We start from the raw sequence: 17,153 nt of genomic DNA, 5'->3' as shown, positions 1-17,153 counted from the left end.
CAGCATCATGCCTAACGCTGAAATGCATCCATCATCCAATGTACCACCATCAGGAAAGACAAAAAAACACAAGTCTAGATTCAAGCAGCCTCCAATGCCATCCTTCTTTGCCGAGCTCTTTCTTTTTGTTTTTGTATCCTCTGCTGTTCCACCTCTAGTTCGGTCTTAGGCGCTTCCGGTAGAGTCCCTTCACCTACAACAGTCTTGTTGGGCGCGTCAGGTAATGCGTTGACGCCGGAGACCTCCCTTTCCATGGCCTCCAGTTCGTCTTCAACCTCGTCCTCATCTTCGTTTGACATTTGCCCTGCCAAAGCCTCGCTGATTTCCTGTTGATACCGCCGGGCCTCTACTGTATCTGCCATCATCTTCTCCACGCCTTCCAACCCTCCCATTTCCTTGTGGATCATGTTCAACACTTGCGTGCCTTGCTGGATACCAAAGAAGACGTCCTTCTGCACCAGCGCAAACTCGACGCTGTTGGTCAATTTCTCCAGCTGCTCCAGTTGCGCGTCGGTTTTGGACAGAAGGGATTCCTGGTATTTCTTCCGGCGCAGGGCGAGGAGCGCCTTGTCTTTGTCTCCTTTTGCAAGACATTCGCGGGCAATCTCGGTTTCGCGGGCGGTTATGACTGTGATGCGTTTCTGGTATTGTCGTAGCTTATCGCGTTGGTTCTTCATGTCCAAGATTGCTCTATGGTCAGATGTTAGCCGTGTGGTCCCCCGGCCAGATTGGTTTTCTGGCGGTGGGCGCAACTCACTTGTCCTGCGCAGATATCTTACGCGCGCTTTGGGTATTTCCCATCTTCGCTGCATCGCGGACCAGCCTGGAAAAAGCTGTGTCCCTTAGTCTCGGTTGCCTCCAGAGCTTAAGGTATCAGTGTCCTGTAGGTGTTGATTGTTTGTGATGGTTCTGCGTCGCCCATCGGCACTACGTAATAGGCGTCAAACTGCCTATCTCGGTTAGCTGGGGGGTTGACCGATCTCCCTCATGAACTTGAACCTTTCAACGATATGGACGAAATGCAATCTTGCTCACTTCCACTCCCCAAAGTATACACAAATTTGTGTCCCCCGGTCGAAGGTATATGTTCTGAACCGTTTCAGGTCCTCTCGGAGGTAGCAGACCGGAAGGCGTAAGTACAAACAGTCTTCTATTCCTTACAACGGTAGCAGCCAGTTCAATGCTACTCTGCCCTCTATGAAATATCCAAGGTGACAATTCAATGGCCTGTCAAAGGTTTCCATATTTCATTTCAGTTACTGAACCTATACTCTGGAAGATCGAAGATCACATCGGCGACCAAGAGCTATGGGGATGACTACTGTTCCCAGGCTCGAATAGCCACCCAGTCCGGCATTACAGGCTGCCAACTCACCACTCAGCCTCCACCTACACCGACCTGATGCTCTAACAGCTAGATACTATACCAGCACCACCTCCAGAAGGTTGAATTGCACCTGAATATTGCTGCTACTTGCCGCCGCCAGCCTCATTCGCCCCGGAAGCGCCATCCCTGCGCGGATGAACGTCAATATGACGCGCACTTCGGCCCTCGTCCGCGACGATCCTCAAATCAATCCAAACTCTCTCCACGACTTTCATGTCGCAAAGCGTGGCCCCAAGAACGTTCCTAGGACAGTCATGTCGATGTCGACCGACAAAAAAAGCGTACCTAAAAAGCCCGGCCATCCCTACGCGCAGACCACGAACATCAAGTTCGAGTTTTTCGACCAGCGCACCTCCAACGCCCCATTTGGTTATGAGCATTTCGTATCTGTCCCGCCGCAGTATGATAAAGACACGGACAAGAAATGGCCCTTGATCCTCTTCCTCCATGGCGCAGGCGAGTCGCAACGGGGCCGCAATGAATCCTTTGTGTCGCTCCGTCATGGCATCCCCAAGGTGATTCTCTGCTATAACAGGTTCAAGTCCGATCCATCGAATCCAAACCCCTCGCCTTCGATTTCCATCCCTCCAGCAGAGCGCTTCAGGAAGACCGAGCAGATCAAACAGGGCGATCAGTCGTCCTACCCTGTCCCTGCCGAGGTTTGTGTCTTGTTGGCGGAGAACTTCATTACCGTGTCGCCCTCGCTGAATATGGACTGGGGGTACGGCTGGAATGCATCGATTCTGACAGCCTTGCTGGATGAGATCGTACAGCGTTATCGTGTCGACTTGGACAGGATCCACGTCACTGGCTTCAGTATGGGCGGCTATGGGACTTGGGAATTGGGCCTACACACGCCACATCGGTTCGCCACTCTCATGCCCGTCTGCGGAGGCGGGGATGAGCTGAGGGTAAGCCATATCAAGCATATTCCGCATTGGTGAGTCAAATGTTTGGAGTTTGAGGTCGGCAATCTAACATGGTCATGGCCAGGGCCCAACATGGCGATCGCGACGATATCATTCCCCTGCGGGCGTCGCAGAAGATGGTGACGGCGCTCGAGAGGGCAGGCGCCCCTGAAGTGCGGTTTACGAGATATCCCGACCTTATGCACGACAGCTGGACCGCCGCGTATAACAACCCGGAGGTGTATCGGTGGATGCTAGCACGTCAACGCCAGGTCAAGGGAGATGAGCAGGGCGTTCCTGCCGAGAACAAGGTTGTGCTGTCTTGACTTTTTGTTGGGTAATTCTTCAGCTGTCAACGACCGAAAATACACGGTACTGTCTCGGAACTAGAGTCTAGCTATCTTAACTCTGTAAGTTGGTGCTGTTAGGTCCTAGAGTCTATCTGGTGTACACTTCTGTCCCTCAACACCTGAATATGTTTCCCAAACCCAACTCCGTAGCAAACGAACCCATCTAATCACCCCAGCTTCGTAGCACACCTCCACCTTATTTCCCAGATATTGTTCACCAGACCGAAACGTAGTTGTTCAGCACAACTCTCCTGCGAGTCCGAGCTCTATCTCTGCCAGGATAGCGGTATCTACCTCTGTTAGCATGTCTCCGCAGATTTACTCCTTCTGTTGACGCCTCACAAATCACGGTCATCGAAGTAGTCATTGTAATAGTAGTCCCGATACCGTCGGCGTCGCCGTGGCTGATGCTCCGAGATGACAAGCGTGGCGAGCCGTACTCGCGGGCCGGGCAGCATGACCGCTCGATCGACATGTCGTCCGTCTCTGCGCAGTAGCACGACTCGCTCATTCCGGGGATGAAAGAAATCCATCGGCCAGTGATAGACGGATACGCTGGCGACGTCGATCGATTTTTGGGTTGAAGAGAACGGCTTCGGTGTTGCAGTAATCCTAACGCTCTGTAAAACTCGATCCAGTGACTGGGTTGCTTGATGCTTCTATTTCGAAGTTAACAGCAGAAATTCGAGTCGCAATGTATAACCAGGAACGATCGACATAGGGCAAACAAGACATCAAACCGTGGCTGTTCTCGAATACCAACGCCGCCCTTCAATATGTCCCTTAGTACTAGTAGGCAACAGACTGAGTGTCGTGGAAAGGCCAACTGTCCATTGGAGCAAACTTCGGATCACCCGCCGGCTGCACGAGAAACAAGTGCGTTTGCCAACGTTTGCTCACCGCCACAGGACAGCAATGTGCAACGATCTGGGTTGCACAGCCTCTGTTCGAAAAGAGGCCAGTTCACGCTCGAGATTGTAGGTCTTTCAACGAAACCTATGGTTTTGTCGCGGTCGTGGAACGAGGTCAGGCTTCGTTGAGTAAATGCTCGACTCCGGGTTCCCACCAGACCTCGATTCAGGGGCCGAACATCATCTTTGTTACATAGATTTTCCTACCTGAGGTATACTCCAGCGCGTCGGTAGCTTCCCTACATAGGTATGTATTCTGTGCAGATGTATAGTTTTAAGATTGCAGGAACCCATATCGATTTTGTTGTGGTCGCACCTGCCTGAACGCAGCAGACGCGTTACGTCACCCAGCGCGTCTGCAGGCACAGGTTGCAGGCTTCACGCGAGAAGCTCCCAGTCTACCTAGTAGTAGGTATGTGTCCTAGGAATCTACAAAAGTTTCCAAGCAAGGATCAGTGTGTACCTGGGTAGATATACCAGAATTGTTATGCTAGAAGCACAGCTCTACTCAGATATTTGGCGGTAGGACCACTATGGAATAGACTCTTTAAGAAGACGTTGTGCTCATTACCGTCGGCTATCAAAAAGAAACGGTAGCTAGTAGGCCTTGAAGCACAACAAATAGTAGTTTATGGATCATGTACCTAGTTTGGAGGATATTTTGATCTGGAAAATTTACAAAAATCAAAAATGAAATGGACGACACCAACAGGACTTGAACCTGTGCTCCCGAAGGAATGTGATCACATCAATCTCGAGATGATTCTAGTCACACGCCTTAACCACTCGGCCATAGTGTCATAGACAACCAATGGTTATAACCACTGATTGTTGAAAAGAATTGCGCGGGTCAAATATACAAAGCTATTTGTCCAAAGTGGATAATATGTCTTGGCATTCATTCTTGGCATTATTCGTCCGTGCCTCAGGCTCAACAGCTATAATTCCTACTACTAGTACCTCACCATCAAAGGTTCATAATCTACTTGTCGTCCAAATATATGTATATAACACTTGCTATCCCTCGTGACCGAGGACTACAGAAGCGGCATCACCCTCACTACTGACGAGAGCATTGTGGTAGCCTTTCGAGAGAAAGCTGGTTGACTCTAGCAGCAGAAGAATGATATTTCGGTCGCTCAACCTGCTTAGGCGAGATCCCTTTGATAATGGCACAATAGCTTCAATCGGGTAATAGCAACCACTATTACGTGGAAAGGCAGACTGCAATCTTAAAGAATCGATTGAAATAAGCTATTTTGTGGAGGCTGCTCATCCCAAGCTGGAGCCTCTTTGCTACCAGGGTTCGATGCCTTCCGTGGAGGTGAATGTGCCAGTCTGGCCATTTTTGTCCGTATCGACGATCAGCCTGCATGCCTCGATGGCTCCATCAGCCGGGTTGCCTGCCATTTTGTTGTAATTGTTGAGATTGGTGGCTCGGTAACCAGGATTGATCGCATTGACCTTGATGCCGTCCTTTCCCTCGTATACGTGGCAAAGTACAGCAATCATATTCATGGTGGCCTTGGACGTGATGTAAGGCCTCCCCTGGAACACGGCATAGTAAGGCCAGGACTTGTCCAAGTTCAGGGCCAATGAGCCCAGGCTGGACGACATGAAGAGAAGTCGGGGCACTTCGGCCTTCTTAAGCAGGGGTAGAAACGCATCGGTCACACACATGGCGCTCACGGCATTGGTCTCGATGACTTTGAGAAAACTCTCGCGGACAGTGGTGGCAGAGGGGTCGCTGACGATACCGGCATTGTTGAACAGAACGTCAAGGCGACCGTAAGTGTCCTGGACGAACTTGGCGGCCTTTGCGATATGTTCGTCATTGTTGATGTCAAGCTCCAGTGCCTCGACTGATGTGCCAGGGGCGAGATTGGAAACAGCCTTTGCGGCCTCCTGGCCTCGCTCAAAGTTCCGAGAGCACAAGATAATGTGATAGTTGGGCTGTTCGGCGGCCAGCTTCTTGACGCACTCATAGCCAAGGCCTTGATTGGCGCCCGTAATGAGGACGATAGTGTGGGCGGGGGTAATGGAAGACATATTGATAAGACAGAGAGCGTGTTGGATGATGGATGTCGTACGTCAATCTTGGGAGAGAACACCTCTTTATATACCATGGACGTGCTGTGCTGGTGACAACACGGACTTACCATAACCTCGGTCCTGAGCCTGGCAATGTAAAACTCTCAGCTCCGCAACTGTGCTAGTAACATCGGTAGATGTGCATGATGAGCTGAAAAGCAGACGAATTGCTTCCCTCGAGAGAGAAGCAAACGAAGGGAGGATGAAAGTGACATGTTTGTCTGTTGTCTCTTCCATCTGCAGCTAACGGATAGTTCGCGAGCGGGCCAATCATAGTGCGTGGACTTAAGAGCGTGGATCTCGGTCTTAAGAATCGACTCCAGACTTCAACTTCAACTCTGCAATCCCAGGGTCCGCCATCTACACAGTATATTCTTCTCGGTCCACACTCGGGTAGATATGATCCACGATATACACAATGTCCTCATTACGAAGGCAACAAAGCCCAGAAGCACATATGGCCTGCTCAGTCATGAGTCATCTGGCACTACAAATTGGATGACTAGGATGCGACGCCTCACTGGCCATACGAGATGATCGCAACCCAAAAGCGCAGAAGGAGTGGCACAGGCTGTTTCACCTGCAAGTACGCTCAAGACCCAGTGACATGAATTAGGGACAAGCCGGTACTAATTCCAGGATTGCAGAATAAGGCGGGTCAAATGCGATGAGAGCCGGCCATCATGCAACCGCTGCTCGAGCACGGGACGAAAATGTGATGGCTATCCTGCACCCAAGCAGCCAGCTCCAGTCGCGCTGCTCGTGGTCATGAATGTACCTGCTCCGACTTTGGACCGCGATCATGAGGCCCGGACAAGGTTCCATTTCTTCTCTGAGCTCTGCGCACCATCCCTGCTCAATTACGGCGGACAGTCCTTCTGGAACCGGCTTGTCCTCCAGGCAGGCCATGCGGACGAGGGCATCAAACACCTCATCTTGGCAGCCTCGTGTCTTGCCTATCACAAGCAGGGCGTCTCTGAACCAGCCTCGCCCATGGACGACCCGGTGTTTTTGTCGCATTATGGCCGAGGCCTGAGAACGCTGGCTCAGACCCGAAACGCCGATCCTGCCGTGGTTCTCATCGCATGCCTTTTGCTGATCCTGTGTGACGAGTTCCAACAAAACCGGTTCGCAGCCAGACAGCATATCGTTGCAGGCCGTCGCATCCTGGCATGTTGTCACCACAACAGATCCATACGTCGGTCGGCAACAGTAGATGAGGTGGCCCATATCTTCTCAAGGTTGGGCTTAGTCATAGGGGAACTCAACGAACCGACGCAACCACAACACCTTCGTTGGCCTCTGCTAGGCAGGCATCGGATGGCCGAAGCACTCGACTTGCAGACCCCTCCAAAACCCCCGCTACAGGAAGGAATGACGAGCATCCAAGAGGCCGTCGCGTCGTTGCAGAGAATCGCGTCCCAGTGTACCGCTCTGCGCATCGCCGGCCAACCTCCCGCCACCAGGTTCCATACAGTTCCGCACCTGACAGACCAACTCAACGATTGGCTCGACCAGTTCAACTGGTTTGCAGCGCAAATGTATCCCGAACAAGCTTCGGCCAGTCGCACGGAACTCCATCTCCTGCGGACGTACCACGTGTGCCTCCACGTGCTGTCTCGCTGTGCTCCCTTCAGGCAGGAATCCGCTTTCGACATCTATGCCGGAGACCTGGAGTATCTCATGGTCAAGGCGCAGCTTCTCATGCCCCATACCAGCGTTAGACTGATTCCTATCTTGTTCCTGGTCGCAACTCGCTACCGTGATGCCAGCTTCCGGAGGCGAGCCACCGAGATGCTAGACCATTGCGGTCTGGACGGGCAGTTCTTGAGCACAATTGCATCTGTGGTTCTTACGATCGAGGAGCGGGACGTCGACGAGCCCATTGTCTGCAGTGACATTCCGGAGGAGAACCGCATCAGACTCTTTGGTCTGGGACGCGGTATCAACGGAGCGTCGCACACACTACTGTTCAACCGGGCGCCGTACACTGAGCTTGCACCGGTGGAACATGTGTGGTTCCCAATGCAAAGCATTACCTGGACAAACACTCAAAGATCGAGACATGCGTCTCATTTGCTTGACGATGTCCTGAACTTTAACTTTTCAACCTTTTGGAACGAAAAAAGTCCTACCAGTACTGAGATCCAAGACCTTGAAATACGCATGGAGCTATCAGAGGAGGAGATTGTCTCATCCGGTGTCTTGTGAGATGATATATGTCTGTCTAGTACATACCTCCGACATGTCTACTTCCCGCAAACAATCATGCCGCGCCGCCCATTTCGAGCTTTTTGCCCTTGACACTCTTCCACTCGAAGCCCAACGAGAACAGGAACGCCAGTACGGCACATGCTATGGCCAGAATATACGAGTTCGTCACTGCAATGTTGTACGCATACAGCACGCCGGCCAATTGTGACGGCGGAGTGACTTCGCGGATATGCGTGGCGCCCGCGGCGATGATGACTTGGGGATCCACGCCATCGGTATATTTGGGGATCTGCTTGACCAGGCCGTTGGAGAAGATGTTCTGCGCGATGGAGATGGAAATGGCCCCTCCGAGAGAATTGAAGAAGATGGCAACCGCGTTTCCCACGGGCATGTCCTTCTTGCCCAGCACCACCTGCACAGCAATGAACGGAACTTGGACGCATGCACCCGCGCCGGCCCCGGTGAGGATTTGATATCCGATCCAGGTGCCCGTCGACGAGTCGACCTTCAGCGTGTACAACAGACCGGAACCGATGGCGAAGACGGCCGACCCAACCCACGTGAATGGGACGTACGGGCCGAGGATGGTGATGCTTGCGCCGACGACGATCGACGAGATCGTGGTGCTGACCAAGTACGGGATGGTGCGGATGCCGGACCCCTCTGCGGTGGTGCCCTTGACGGCTTGGAAGTAGAATGGCAGATAGAAGATGTGGGTGTACAGGCCCATGGCCAGGAAAGCCGAGAAGAAGGCGCACACGAAGACGGTCCGTTGCCGCAGCATGATGCGGGGCGGCAGCGTCGCCAGCTCGCCTTTGTGGATCTGGATGCCTGTGAAGACGAGGATGAGCAGGCCAAACCCCAGCAGGCAGCCCCAGACTTTGGAGTTGGACCATGCATAGGTGGTGCCGCCCCACTGCAGAGCCAGGAGAAGGCAGACGATGGCGCAGATAAGAAAAAAAGCGCCGAGCAGGTCGATCTGGCCTATCTTCTGTTTTGTCGTCAAGTTGCTATGTTTGCGCTCCGGGTTCTTGAAGAAGAAGAAAACCGCGGCGATGGCAATGGCGCCGATGGGAAGATTGATGTAGAAGCACCATCGCCATGATACACCTGAGAAGGGGGGTGTCAGTCGTTGGAAACAAATAAGCAGATTCTTCCACTTTCTGGTTCGACTTACGGTCAGTAAACGCGCCTCCCAGGATGGGTCCCACGACAGAGGCGATGCCGAACATGGAACTCAGGAGACCAATATATATCGGTCTCTTGCGCAGGGGGACCGAATACGCCACGATCGTCATGCCACCGGAGAACAGGGCTGCTGCTCCCGCGCCCGCCACGGCTCGGCCGACGATCAACATTGTCGAATTGACCGCGGCGCCACATAACACGGAGCCGAGCTCGAAGATGACCAGGGCTAGCATGTACGTCCACTTCACGTTGAAGTAGGTATACACTTTGCCGAACGATGGTTGCAGAGAGGTAGTCGTCAGGAGATATGACGAGCCATACCAGCCCACGTCGTTGAGGGAGTTGAACACCGTGGTGATTTTCGGAATGGCTGTCGCGATGATGGTGTTGTCCAGAGCAATCACAAAAGTCGACAGAGTCAACCCAACCGTCAGCAGATGCAGCGGCAAGCCCGTGATGTACTTTGATTCATCGTCTTCCCCTGGCGCTCCGCCGTCGCTGGCTTCGGTGGCAGCAGACACTGTGCGAGTCAAGTCGTGGTTCGCGTCGCTCTTCTCGGTCGGATGCTGCTCGGCCGTGGGATTGCTATTATTAAGAGGATTCACGGGTTCGTCTTGCTGTTGTTGTGCTGTTATATTTGCTTCCACCTCAATTTTCTCGGAATCAATAATGTCGCTTGATACCAATACCGGATGGCTGTCTTGCGCCGGCGATTTTGGGCTGGGATCTGGGGATGCCGATACTAACGCCGCGTCAGTCGGCGTTGGAGGAACGGCAGATATGTCCGTCTCCGCTGGTTTAGACCATGGGAACCTCATCTCGCGCTTCCCAATTTCTGGTCGTTGGCTTGTTCCTTTGCCTCAGTTCAATGTCACAGAGTGCAGTGCGCCTAGACGTCAGCTGGCAAGACAAACACCTCAGGGGCCAACTGGAATGTGGTGACGCAGCACAAACCAACACCTGCAAAGTACACGCTCAGAGGAGTAAACTGGAATGCACAAAGAGAAGGCGAAATCAGGCGAGGTTTCAGGTTTCATGGAAACAGAACACCAAAGAACATGGCCAAGTACAGCCAGTACCAGTACGACCTCTCTTTCGGAATCAAGCTCATCCGGACTGCAGAAGGATGGGAAACTGACCATGCGCAACTTCAACGCTGTACCACAAGCATAGCCGAGATCCAGGCAACAGACAGGCCTGCCAGCCTATTCTGCATCATGATTGGGTTTGAGGGAGGGATCCTTAGGACATCGGGGCCACCTGAAAGACAAGGGGAAGGGAAGGGGGAAACATGGGTGGCAGAACGGACTCGTAGTTGATTGATTCCCCTCCCCCGCGCTCGTAACGACATGACTTGGTGAACAAGCGACCTACTACCAGTCGCTCTCAAAGCATCTGGCCGGCAAAAGTGCAAGGAAGCTCGTCTCGGATCCCGAAACCTCGTATTCTATTCCTGATTGGGTTACGTTTTGGGGCCTGATCTTTCCCTGGTGGTGTCAGGGTTGGGGCCGATCGAAGATGCTCGTATTCGTACTCTAACGGGAAATTCATGTACGTTAGGTAGGAATGTTATTCGTGCAATATCCGATGCTGCTGGACCAATGCCGTCGTTGACGATGGTGAACCAATTAGATATGAAACAGCTGCAGACTGGACAGCGGGAGGACTGGACTTATCTGCGACCTGTGTGGGGGTATACTAGGGAGAGAAGAGAGGGGGGATGAAGAAGGATCTATCAAAAGTCACAGCGAGGATACTGGCGGCAAGGAATTACGCCATCTCAGCCGACAAAACTACTCAATGAACCAACGGCGATGTCAGGATTCAGCTATATCGTGACCTGGTATCTGCTCGGCCGCTGTCCGGTCTGGCTTAAACAGATGGAATGGTGGTTTATTTGCAGTATCCCCTGCACATTGGCAGTATCTTTTACTGCCCTTGCCCACAAGCGCTGTGACAACTCGACCATGAAGCACGGTGAGACCGCCGATCTGCTGGAGGAGATGGAGAAACCATTATGGGGACCAACATTGGTCTTTTGGTCTTCTCTGGGTTGTGGGATTGTCTTGTCTTCGTTGAACAGTCAAGGATGGCAACAATATCTTACATCTCTTCGTGGACGAGTCTTTCTTCAAGATGGATGCCTTTGAGCTTTGGTGCAGGCGTTGCGAGGAAGAGTATCTGGATCGACTCAACATCCCTCGAGCATAGTACATGCCCCTTGACAGTCTTACTCGTTGTCATGAGCAGTTCCTTGCGACACTGCCGCCTGCACCGCATTCAATGGTCCAGATCCAGGACCTTCATAAGCCCGGCCGCGTTGAGAGCATAGAGGAGAATGCCAAACGTCCCTCGATTCAAACATATGACCGGACAGAAACTGCTCAAGGAGCATGGAAACAGGATATTGCAAACGGTCATTTGAGACATCAACACCAGAACTTTTCCTTGTTTTGTGCTCAACCATCGTAAGGTTCATGTCTAATCATACAACCCGCTTGACCTATGGCAGACAAGTTGGTCAGCTCATTTCCTGTCTGAGAAAAGAACTCCTCCCGCCACACAAGATGCAGACTTGAATATCCCAGTATCACCAAAGACATTCTTTTTATGGAAGGGGACGGCTATTCACCTCGAAGAACCGCTTCAGCCACCACACCTGGAATATGCCTTCTCCTATCAACACGCCCAACTGGAAGATCGACCACCATTTGACCCGCGAGTTCGTACTTTCGGCCGTGTTTCGATGTGTTCGTTCCCGGACCACGATGTAGGCTTGTTCATCTTTGACTTGGGCAATAAGTTCGGAGAGTTTGCGGACTAGTGAGCGCAAAGGACCATGGTCAGTTTATGCTGTTAGGGACATGTGGAGTGGAATGTGGATGAGAGACTTACCCTCTTGCTCGAGCGGATCTTGCGGTGCCTCAGACTCGGGCACATATACGATGCCGTGAACGTTGAACGACACTTCCTTGCTGTTGGCCGACCAGTGCTCGTTGCTGAAGCAGTAGAGGTATTTCCCGTCCATGCGGGCGTCGAACGAATAGTCGCCCGAGGAGACGGTGTTCATTTGTGTTTCATACGATCCGGCAGGGCCGAGGATCTGGATGGATCATCGCATCAGTGTGAATTCAGGCGGGAGAAGGAACATCTCATACGTAGAAATCAATGTCCAGATTCCCAGATCCTCCAAACTCTCGGTCGCCCACTTGGAACGTCACCGTCATCTTGTCCTCCTTGTGCAACTCTTCGTGGAAGCACTCTCTCGTGTGCGCTTTGAGTTGGATGTTGTGTGCCAGGCCGGCCCCAATCCATCCTGCGAACGCCGCATAGGCCGCAACTGCCCCGAAGCGCATCTCTCGAATCTGCCGGTGGTTGTGGTGCTGGAGAATCGAAGAAGAGCTGTACGGGGGCTCTCTGATCGGGAAGGGTGGTTCTCGTGGGATTCGACTGTTAGAGGCGATTCATAGCACAGAGAAAGTCTCCGCTACCAATTTGAGTCCGCAGTCTGTCTCAATCGTCGCGTTGAGTTCAATTCAATTCAAGTCAATTCAATTGATGCCCCTTGCAGTTCAAGTTGGAGGAGCACAGACCATACTCCTTTTATCCCAAGCCTTGCCGCTTTAACACCCACGAACCCCTTTTCTCAACTCCCTTCGTCCATCCTCTTATGTCAGTCTTTCCACTTCTTGAGGTCTCGAGTCGGACGTTGCCATCACGGTGGTTCTCAATGGCGCTCCTTGCGGACACTTTTTGTTCCCTTTTGTTGGAGTGCGAGATATCGACATCCAAGAGCAATGGCCAGTCAAGGCCAGCCAAGAAGTGGTAGTCATCGTTAAACCAAAAGCAACATACCTGAGACACTGTGTGCTCTATACTCTTCCATGCTACTCAATAAGTCAACTGTTGGCCACGGACAGACTGCATGGAAGTTGGAAGCAACGAAAGACCTCCAAAACCCTTACTAAACAGATCGACATTTGATGGTGGTTGAAGTTCCCTCATGGCGACCAGGATCATCGGGTAAGAGGTTCATGAAAAATTCAAGCTTGCCATCCACGTTGGAGTGGGGAGAAGTGCGATGATAGAGAAGCAGTACTATCGACAATCTCTATCGTTCTCCTCGAGAGTTGGTGAGTAGAGCAACCCTTCTCAGTAAGTCACCCAACTCTGAGACTGTCACAACTCGATATCAAGTCCTCTTATCGGTCTTGTCTTCATCATTCACAGTCTGTGACCATGGGAGAATATGACTATCCACTGTGGCCACCAATCTGTGAATACAGGCTGGGTCTGACAGGACAATGAAAGCTTGTATGAGCACCTGTTGGCCCCCGAGGATAGCTTTGCAATTGCTCAACCTGGGCGAGAAGAGGGTGTATTATACTCCGAACATACTCTCTACTATGCGCACTGCCAGTCTACCATCTACTCCCATTGTCCTTATACTGCTGCACAAGAAGAATGAATATGTCACCGCAACATGTAAGTCCGGACCTAGCAACTATTCTACGCACTCTCAATATGGCATGGTTTTCGCGCCTCATGGCTTGGCTAGCGACCCTGCTTCTTTGATCAGGCACGCCAGCGGATCTTGACTCACTATTCTTTACTTTCCATCATCTCTCCATCTTTCAAGTCAACACTAATCACGTCACTGCAGGAAGCACAGTTTCTCTTGTCAGACATCTCTACCAGGCTGTCTCTAGAACCCATCATGTCATTCACATTGTACCATTCTCGAAAAGACGGCACCATTAAGCCCATCAAGGTGTCCATTTTTGACGCTTTTCGAGGTGTTCCTGACCCTAAGCCGAGGAAACGGCAGCCGGTAAGTCTCCGCGGCCACGATGCCACCATATCTGCTTTCATCACGAGGAAGAAAGCAAGCAAGCGATGACTAACAGCATTCAGTGTTCCTGCTGTGGAAAGATCCATTCGCCAAAGGCTAAATCCGAGGTCACGCCCGAAGCCAAGGCTGAAGACAAAGCTGCAGAGAAAGATGGCAAAGCCACAGATGGCGAAAAGAAAGACGACAATGATACGGAAGCCGACGATCAGATCATGCTCAGCATGAAGGCCAAAGACGTAACTACACCATGGAAAGACATCCTCGCGGCCACCAGCTACACCGATGAGAGTGAGCTTAAGGCACGCTGGCGTCAAGTCAAGGACAAATTGCCAGACTTCAAGAAAGAGCTCGAGGCCAAATCTGAGGGCAAGGGCGACGAGGAGAAAGACAAGAACAACAAAAACGAGGCCAAAGATCCAGAGAGGGAAGCCAAAGCGGCCAAGAACCGAGAGGAGGGACTCAAGAGACAACAGGAGAAGAAGGATAAAGCAGCGGGCAAGGCCTACAAGAACAAGAAGGTATGTCTAGCGAAGCTAGAGGTTCAAAAGCCTTCATTGAAGATACTAACTGCTGCTTCCACACATCTAGGTCGAATCTAAATCAAAGACCACAGGCGAAACTGCAGGGGTGAAGATGTGGGCTGATTCTTACGACAAGAAGAAATGGCGGCTCATGGCATCCAAGCACTATGACAGAACGGGCCAACGTATCTCGCCGGAGCAGGCTCGCAAGATGGTTGAAGGGAAGTGAGGGCGGTGCAGTCATTTGACTTCAGGATGGCCGTCTGGAACATCGTGGGTGGTGGCCGGTTGGACAGGGAAGACGACGCCTGCCGAGACCAGGATACAAATCCAGATGTGATCGGCTCGGCCATCAGATTCAGAGTTGTCGACAGGAGGTGCTTCTGGCGGGTTGCTGCATGGACAACGTTGCTGAACAGACAATGAATTGCGGGGGACCGTGAATGAACCCCTGACAAGACAGGTCTCCTTTTCAGGCTAAATTCATGTCTTGCTTGATGCTTGTCAACACTTACACCTTTTAGCGACCTTCCAGATCGGTTGAAACAACAAAACATCCGACTGGTGGAAAGATGCCATCCAGCTCAGTTTCACTTGCTTGTTGGAGCTTATAGCTTGTGATGACCACAAGCATCCTCCGCATTCCTATGCGACATACAGTGGAGTGCATAGTTGGGCCCCAGAGGGTTTACACCAATTCACCATCCCTGGCTAGGTAATGGGGTAAGTCTACCCAAGAACCTACGCGGTTGATGCCGATCTGCAGTTCAGCCAGGAAAAGGCAAAAAGGTAGGTTCGTCATGCACCTGTTCGGAAATATAAAGATTTGAATCTCTCGTCGAGTCGAGCATCCAGGTCAACCTCTGAACCAGGAATCAAGTCTGGATATAAGACGAGTTGCAACGGTCTAACTAGCCAGTCTCGACATGAGGCATACCACCTCTTTCCCCGCGACAATGCTTGCTATAGCATTCGCCGCCGTCGCTCTGCTGGTGCCCTCAACCACGGGCGCTTCTGTACCCAAGCACGCTCGGTCCCAGCACGAAAGCACGCAGCCGTGGTCTGTGTCGAACTTCGACTCCCTCATCACCTTCGGCGACAGCTACACGGACGAGTCACGGTTGGGATGGTTCATCAATCACAACGGCACAGCTCCGCCGGCGGGGAGTTTGTCGCCTGAGAATTTCGTCACGGCCAGCGGCGGACGGACCTGGCCTCGATACGTGATCCAGTATACAAGCAGCAGCGGCAACGGCAACGGAAGCGAATGGATGCCCCAGACGACGCTCTACGACTACGCGGTGTCTGGTGCCGTATGCTCGAACCAGATCACTCCCAGGTAAGTAAGCTCTCATGATCTCCCGCTGATGGTTTGTTCCTGTCTCTCTCTCCCTCTCTCTCGTCACAAATACACCTACCCATCTTTCCACGGCCGGGCACCGTCACCCACAAGGGTCTGTCGTTTGTCTGGTCTGTCTGCCCTTCCCTCCAGAGACTTTAGTCTTGTCTGTCTCGTTGATATGGATATGTATCTGTTGTTTCCACATCTAACACTCCATCCTATCAATTTACCACAGATGGTTCTCATCAATCAACGCACCGTTCCCCTCCGTCCTGGAATACGAACTCCCCGCCTTCCAAGCCGACCTGACCGCTCTGCGCGTGAACTCATCTCCCCCGAACCATTCTTCACACCGTCCCTGACCGCCACGTCAGCCGTGTACGCGCTGTGGATCGGCACGAACGACCTCGGCGTCTGGGCGTTCCTGACCGACTCGCAGGTCCCGGGCAAAGTACTGAGCGACTACACGTCGTGCGTCTACGAAGTCTTCAACGCGCTGTACGCCAGCGGCGGCCGGATGTTCGTGCTGATGAACACGGCGCCTCTGCATCTGGCCCCGCTGTACGCCAACGCCTCGCTCCACGGCGTCGGCGCCAACCAGTACTGGCCTGCGAAACCGGCGAATCTGACCCAGATCGCCGAGACGATGCACGAGTACACGTCGACCGTCAACGCCGTGTTGGAGTACCGGACACTCTTTGAGAACCTCGTCGCGCACCGGTACCCGGGCGCCAGGTTCGCCTTGTTCGACATGTACAGCCTGATTTCGGATATCTACGATGCTCCCTCCAATTACCTTAACGGCACGGGCGTGCTGGACGGCGGCGAGAGCGTCTGGGGCTATGAGAACGATTGTGATCTCAACCAGACGGTATGTGTCAAGAGGGATAATGGGACAAATTCGGATGCGTTCCTCTGGTTCGACGAGTTACATCCTAGGTGAGTCGTCTCTTTGATAAAACGTGGACTGGTTTGAACTTTGAAGGCTACGAGAGGATGCCGTGTTCGAGCATTTTTGAGTTATGAGATGGATGGGAAATACTAATTACCGAATATTGGCTTACCTACTTGTCTTCAAACTTTAGTGAACAGACGGACCGCATCATTGCTCAGAACTTTGTCGACGTCTTGAACGGGAACTCACGGTTTGCGACATACTATTGAGATGCCGGCTTCGACATCAGAATCCATTCGGGGTACGCAGGAAGTGTGCTTTTGGTGGGGATCGAGCATAACTGAGAGGAAAACAGAAACAGGTACAATGAGACTGGAATAAGGCCTTAGGGGGATTGATTTGCCGCTGGCATGATCACAATTGGCCACACCAAGAGCAAATCTTGGACTCCAGAAGCCTTGGGTTAAAAGCCTTTGACCATGATAAGTAGGAGT

The 17,153-nt window shown here is 52.2% G+C and overlaps 8 protein-coding genes across 8 annotated transcripts; 4 read left to right on the top strand and 4 right to left on the bottom strand.

Moving 5' to 3' along the window:
• Positions 1-80: 80 nt before the first annotated feature.
• A1O1_08052 (uncharacterized protein) lies at positions 81-677 on the bottom strand (the record flags this gene model as incomplete). The annotated part of the gene is made up of 1 exon (XM_007728915.1): positions 81-677. One exon carries the CDS (start codon positions 675-677, stop codon positions 81-83), a length of 597 nt encoding a protein of 198 aa, XP_007727105.1.
• Positions 678-1,533: 856 nt separating this feature from the next.
• A1O1_08051 (uncharacterized protein) lies at positions 1,534-2,621 on the top strand (the record flags this gene model as incomplete). Its single annotated transcript, XM_007728914.1, has 2 exons — positions 1,534-2,327; positions 2,381-2,621. The coding sequence occupies 2 exons, from the start codon at positions 1,534-1,536 to the stop codon at positions 2,619-2,621; spliced, it is 1,035 nt and encodes a 344-aa protein (XP_007727104.1).
• A 2,231-nt stretch (positions 2,622-4,852) lies between these two features.
• On the bottom strand, positions 4,853-5,605 carry A1O1_08049 (uncharacterized protein; the record flags this gene model as incomplete). The annotated part of the gene is made up of 1 exon (XM_007728913.1): positions 4,853-5,605. The coding sequence occupies one exon, from the start codon at positions 5,603-5,605 to the stop codon at positions 4,853-4,855; it is 753 nt and encodes a 250-aa protein (XP_007727103.1).
• Positions 5,606-6,180: 575 nt separating this feature from the next.
• On the top strand, positions 6,181-7,858 carry A1O1_08048 (uncharacterized protein; the record flags this gene model as incomplete). Its single annotated transcript, XM_007728912.1, has 2 exons — positions 6,181-6,233; positions 6,295-7,858. 2 exons carry the CDS (start codon positions 6,181-6,183, stop codon positions 7,856-7,858), a joined length of 1,617 nt encoding a protein of 538 aa, XP_007727102.1.
• A 55-nt stretch (positions 7,859-7,913) lies between these two features.
• A1O1_08047 (uncharacterized protein) lies at positions 7,914-9,867 on the bottom strand (the record flags this gene model as incomplete). Its single annotated transcript, XM_007728911.1, has 2 exons — positions 7,914-8,971; positions 9,039-9,867. The coding sequence occupies 2 exons, from the start codon at positions 9,865-9,867 to the stop codon at positions 7,914-7,916; spliced, it is 1,887 nt and encodes a 628-aa protein (XP_007727101.1).
• Positions 9,868-11,657: 1,790 nt separating this feature from the next.
• A1O1_08046 (uncharacterized protein) lies at positions 11,658-12,405 on the bottom strand (the record flags this gene model as incomplete). Its single annotated transcript, XM_007728910.1, has 3 exons — positions 11,658-11,869; positions 11,945-12,152; positions 12,208-12,405. 3 exons carry the CDS (start codon positions 12,403-12,405, stop codon positions 11,658-11,660), a joined length of 618 nt encoding a protein of 205 aa, XP_007727100.1.
• Positions 12,406-13,766: 1,361 nt separating this feature from the next.
• On the top strand, positions 13,767-14,651 carry A1O1_08045 (uncharacterized protein; the record flags this gene model as incomplete). The annotated part of the gene is made up of 3 exons (XM_007728909.1): positions 13,767-13,880; positions 13,964-14,419; positions 14,490-14,651. The coding sequence occupies 3 exons, from the start codon at positions 13,767-13,769 to the stop codon at positions 14,649-14,651; spliced, it is 732 nt and encodes a 243-aa protein (XP_007727099.1).
• Positions 14,652-15,378: 727 nt separating this feature from the next.
• A1O1_08044 (uncharacterized protein) lies at positions 15,379-16,707 on the top strand (the record flags this gene model as incomplete). The annotated part of the gene is made up of 2 exons (XM_007728908.1): positions 15,379-15,735; positions 16,000-16,707. The coding sequence occupies 2 exons, from the start codon at positions 15,379-15,381 to the stop codon at positions 16,705-16,707; spliced, it is 1,065 nt and encodes a 354-aa protein (XP_007727098.1).
• Positions 16,708-17,153: the final 446 nt, after the last annotated feature.

The sequence above is a fragment of the Capronia coronata genome (genome assembly GCF_000585585.1).
Source record: "Capronia coronata CBS 617.96 chromosome Unknown acBCG-supercont1.7, whole genome shotgun sequence".
In the NCBI taxonomy this organism is placed as follows: Eukaryota; Fungi; Ascomycota; class Eurotiomycetes; order Chaetothyriales; family Herpotrichiellaceae; genus Capronia; species Capronia coronata.
This window is presented reverse-complemented; position numbering and strand designations above follow the sequence as displayed.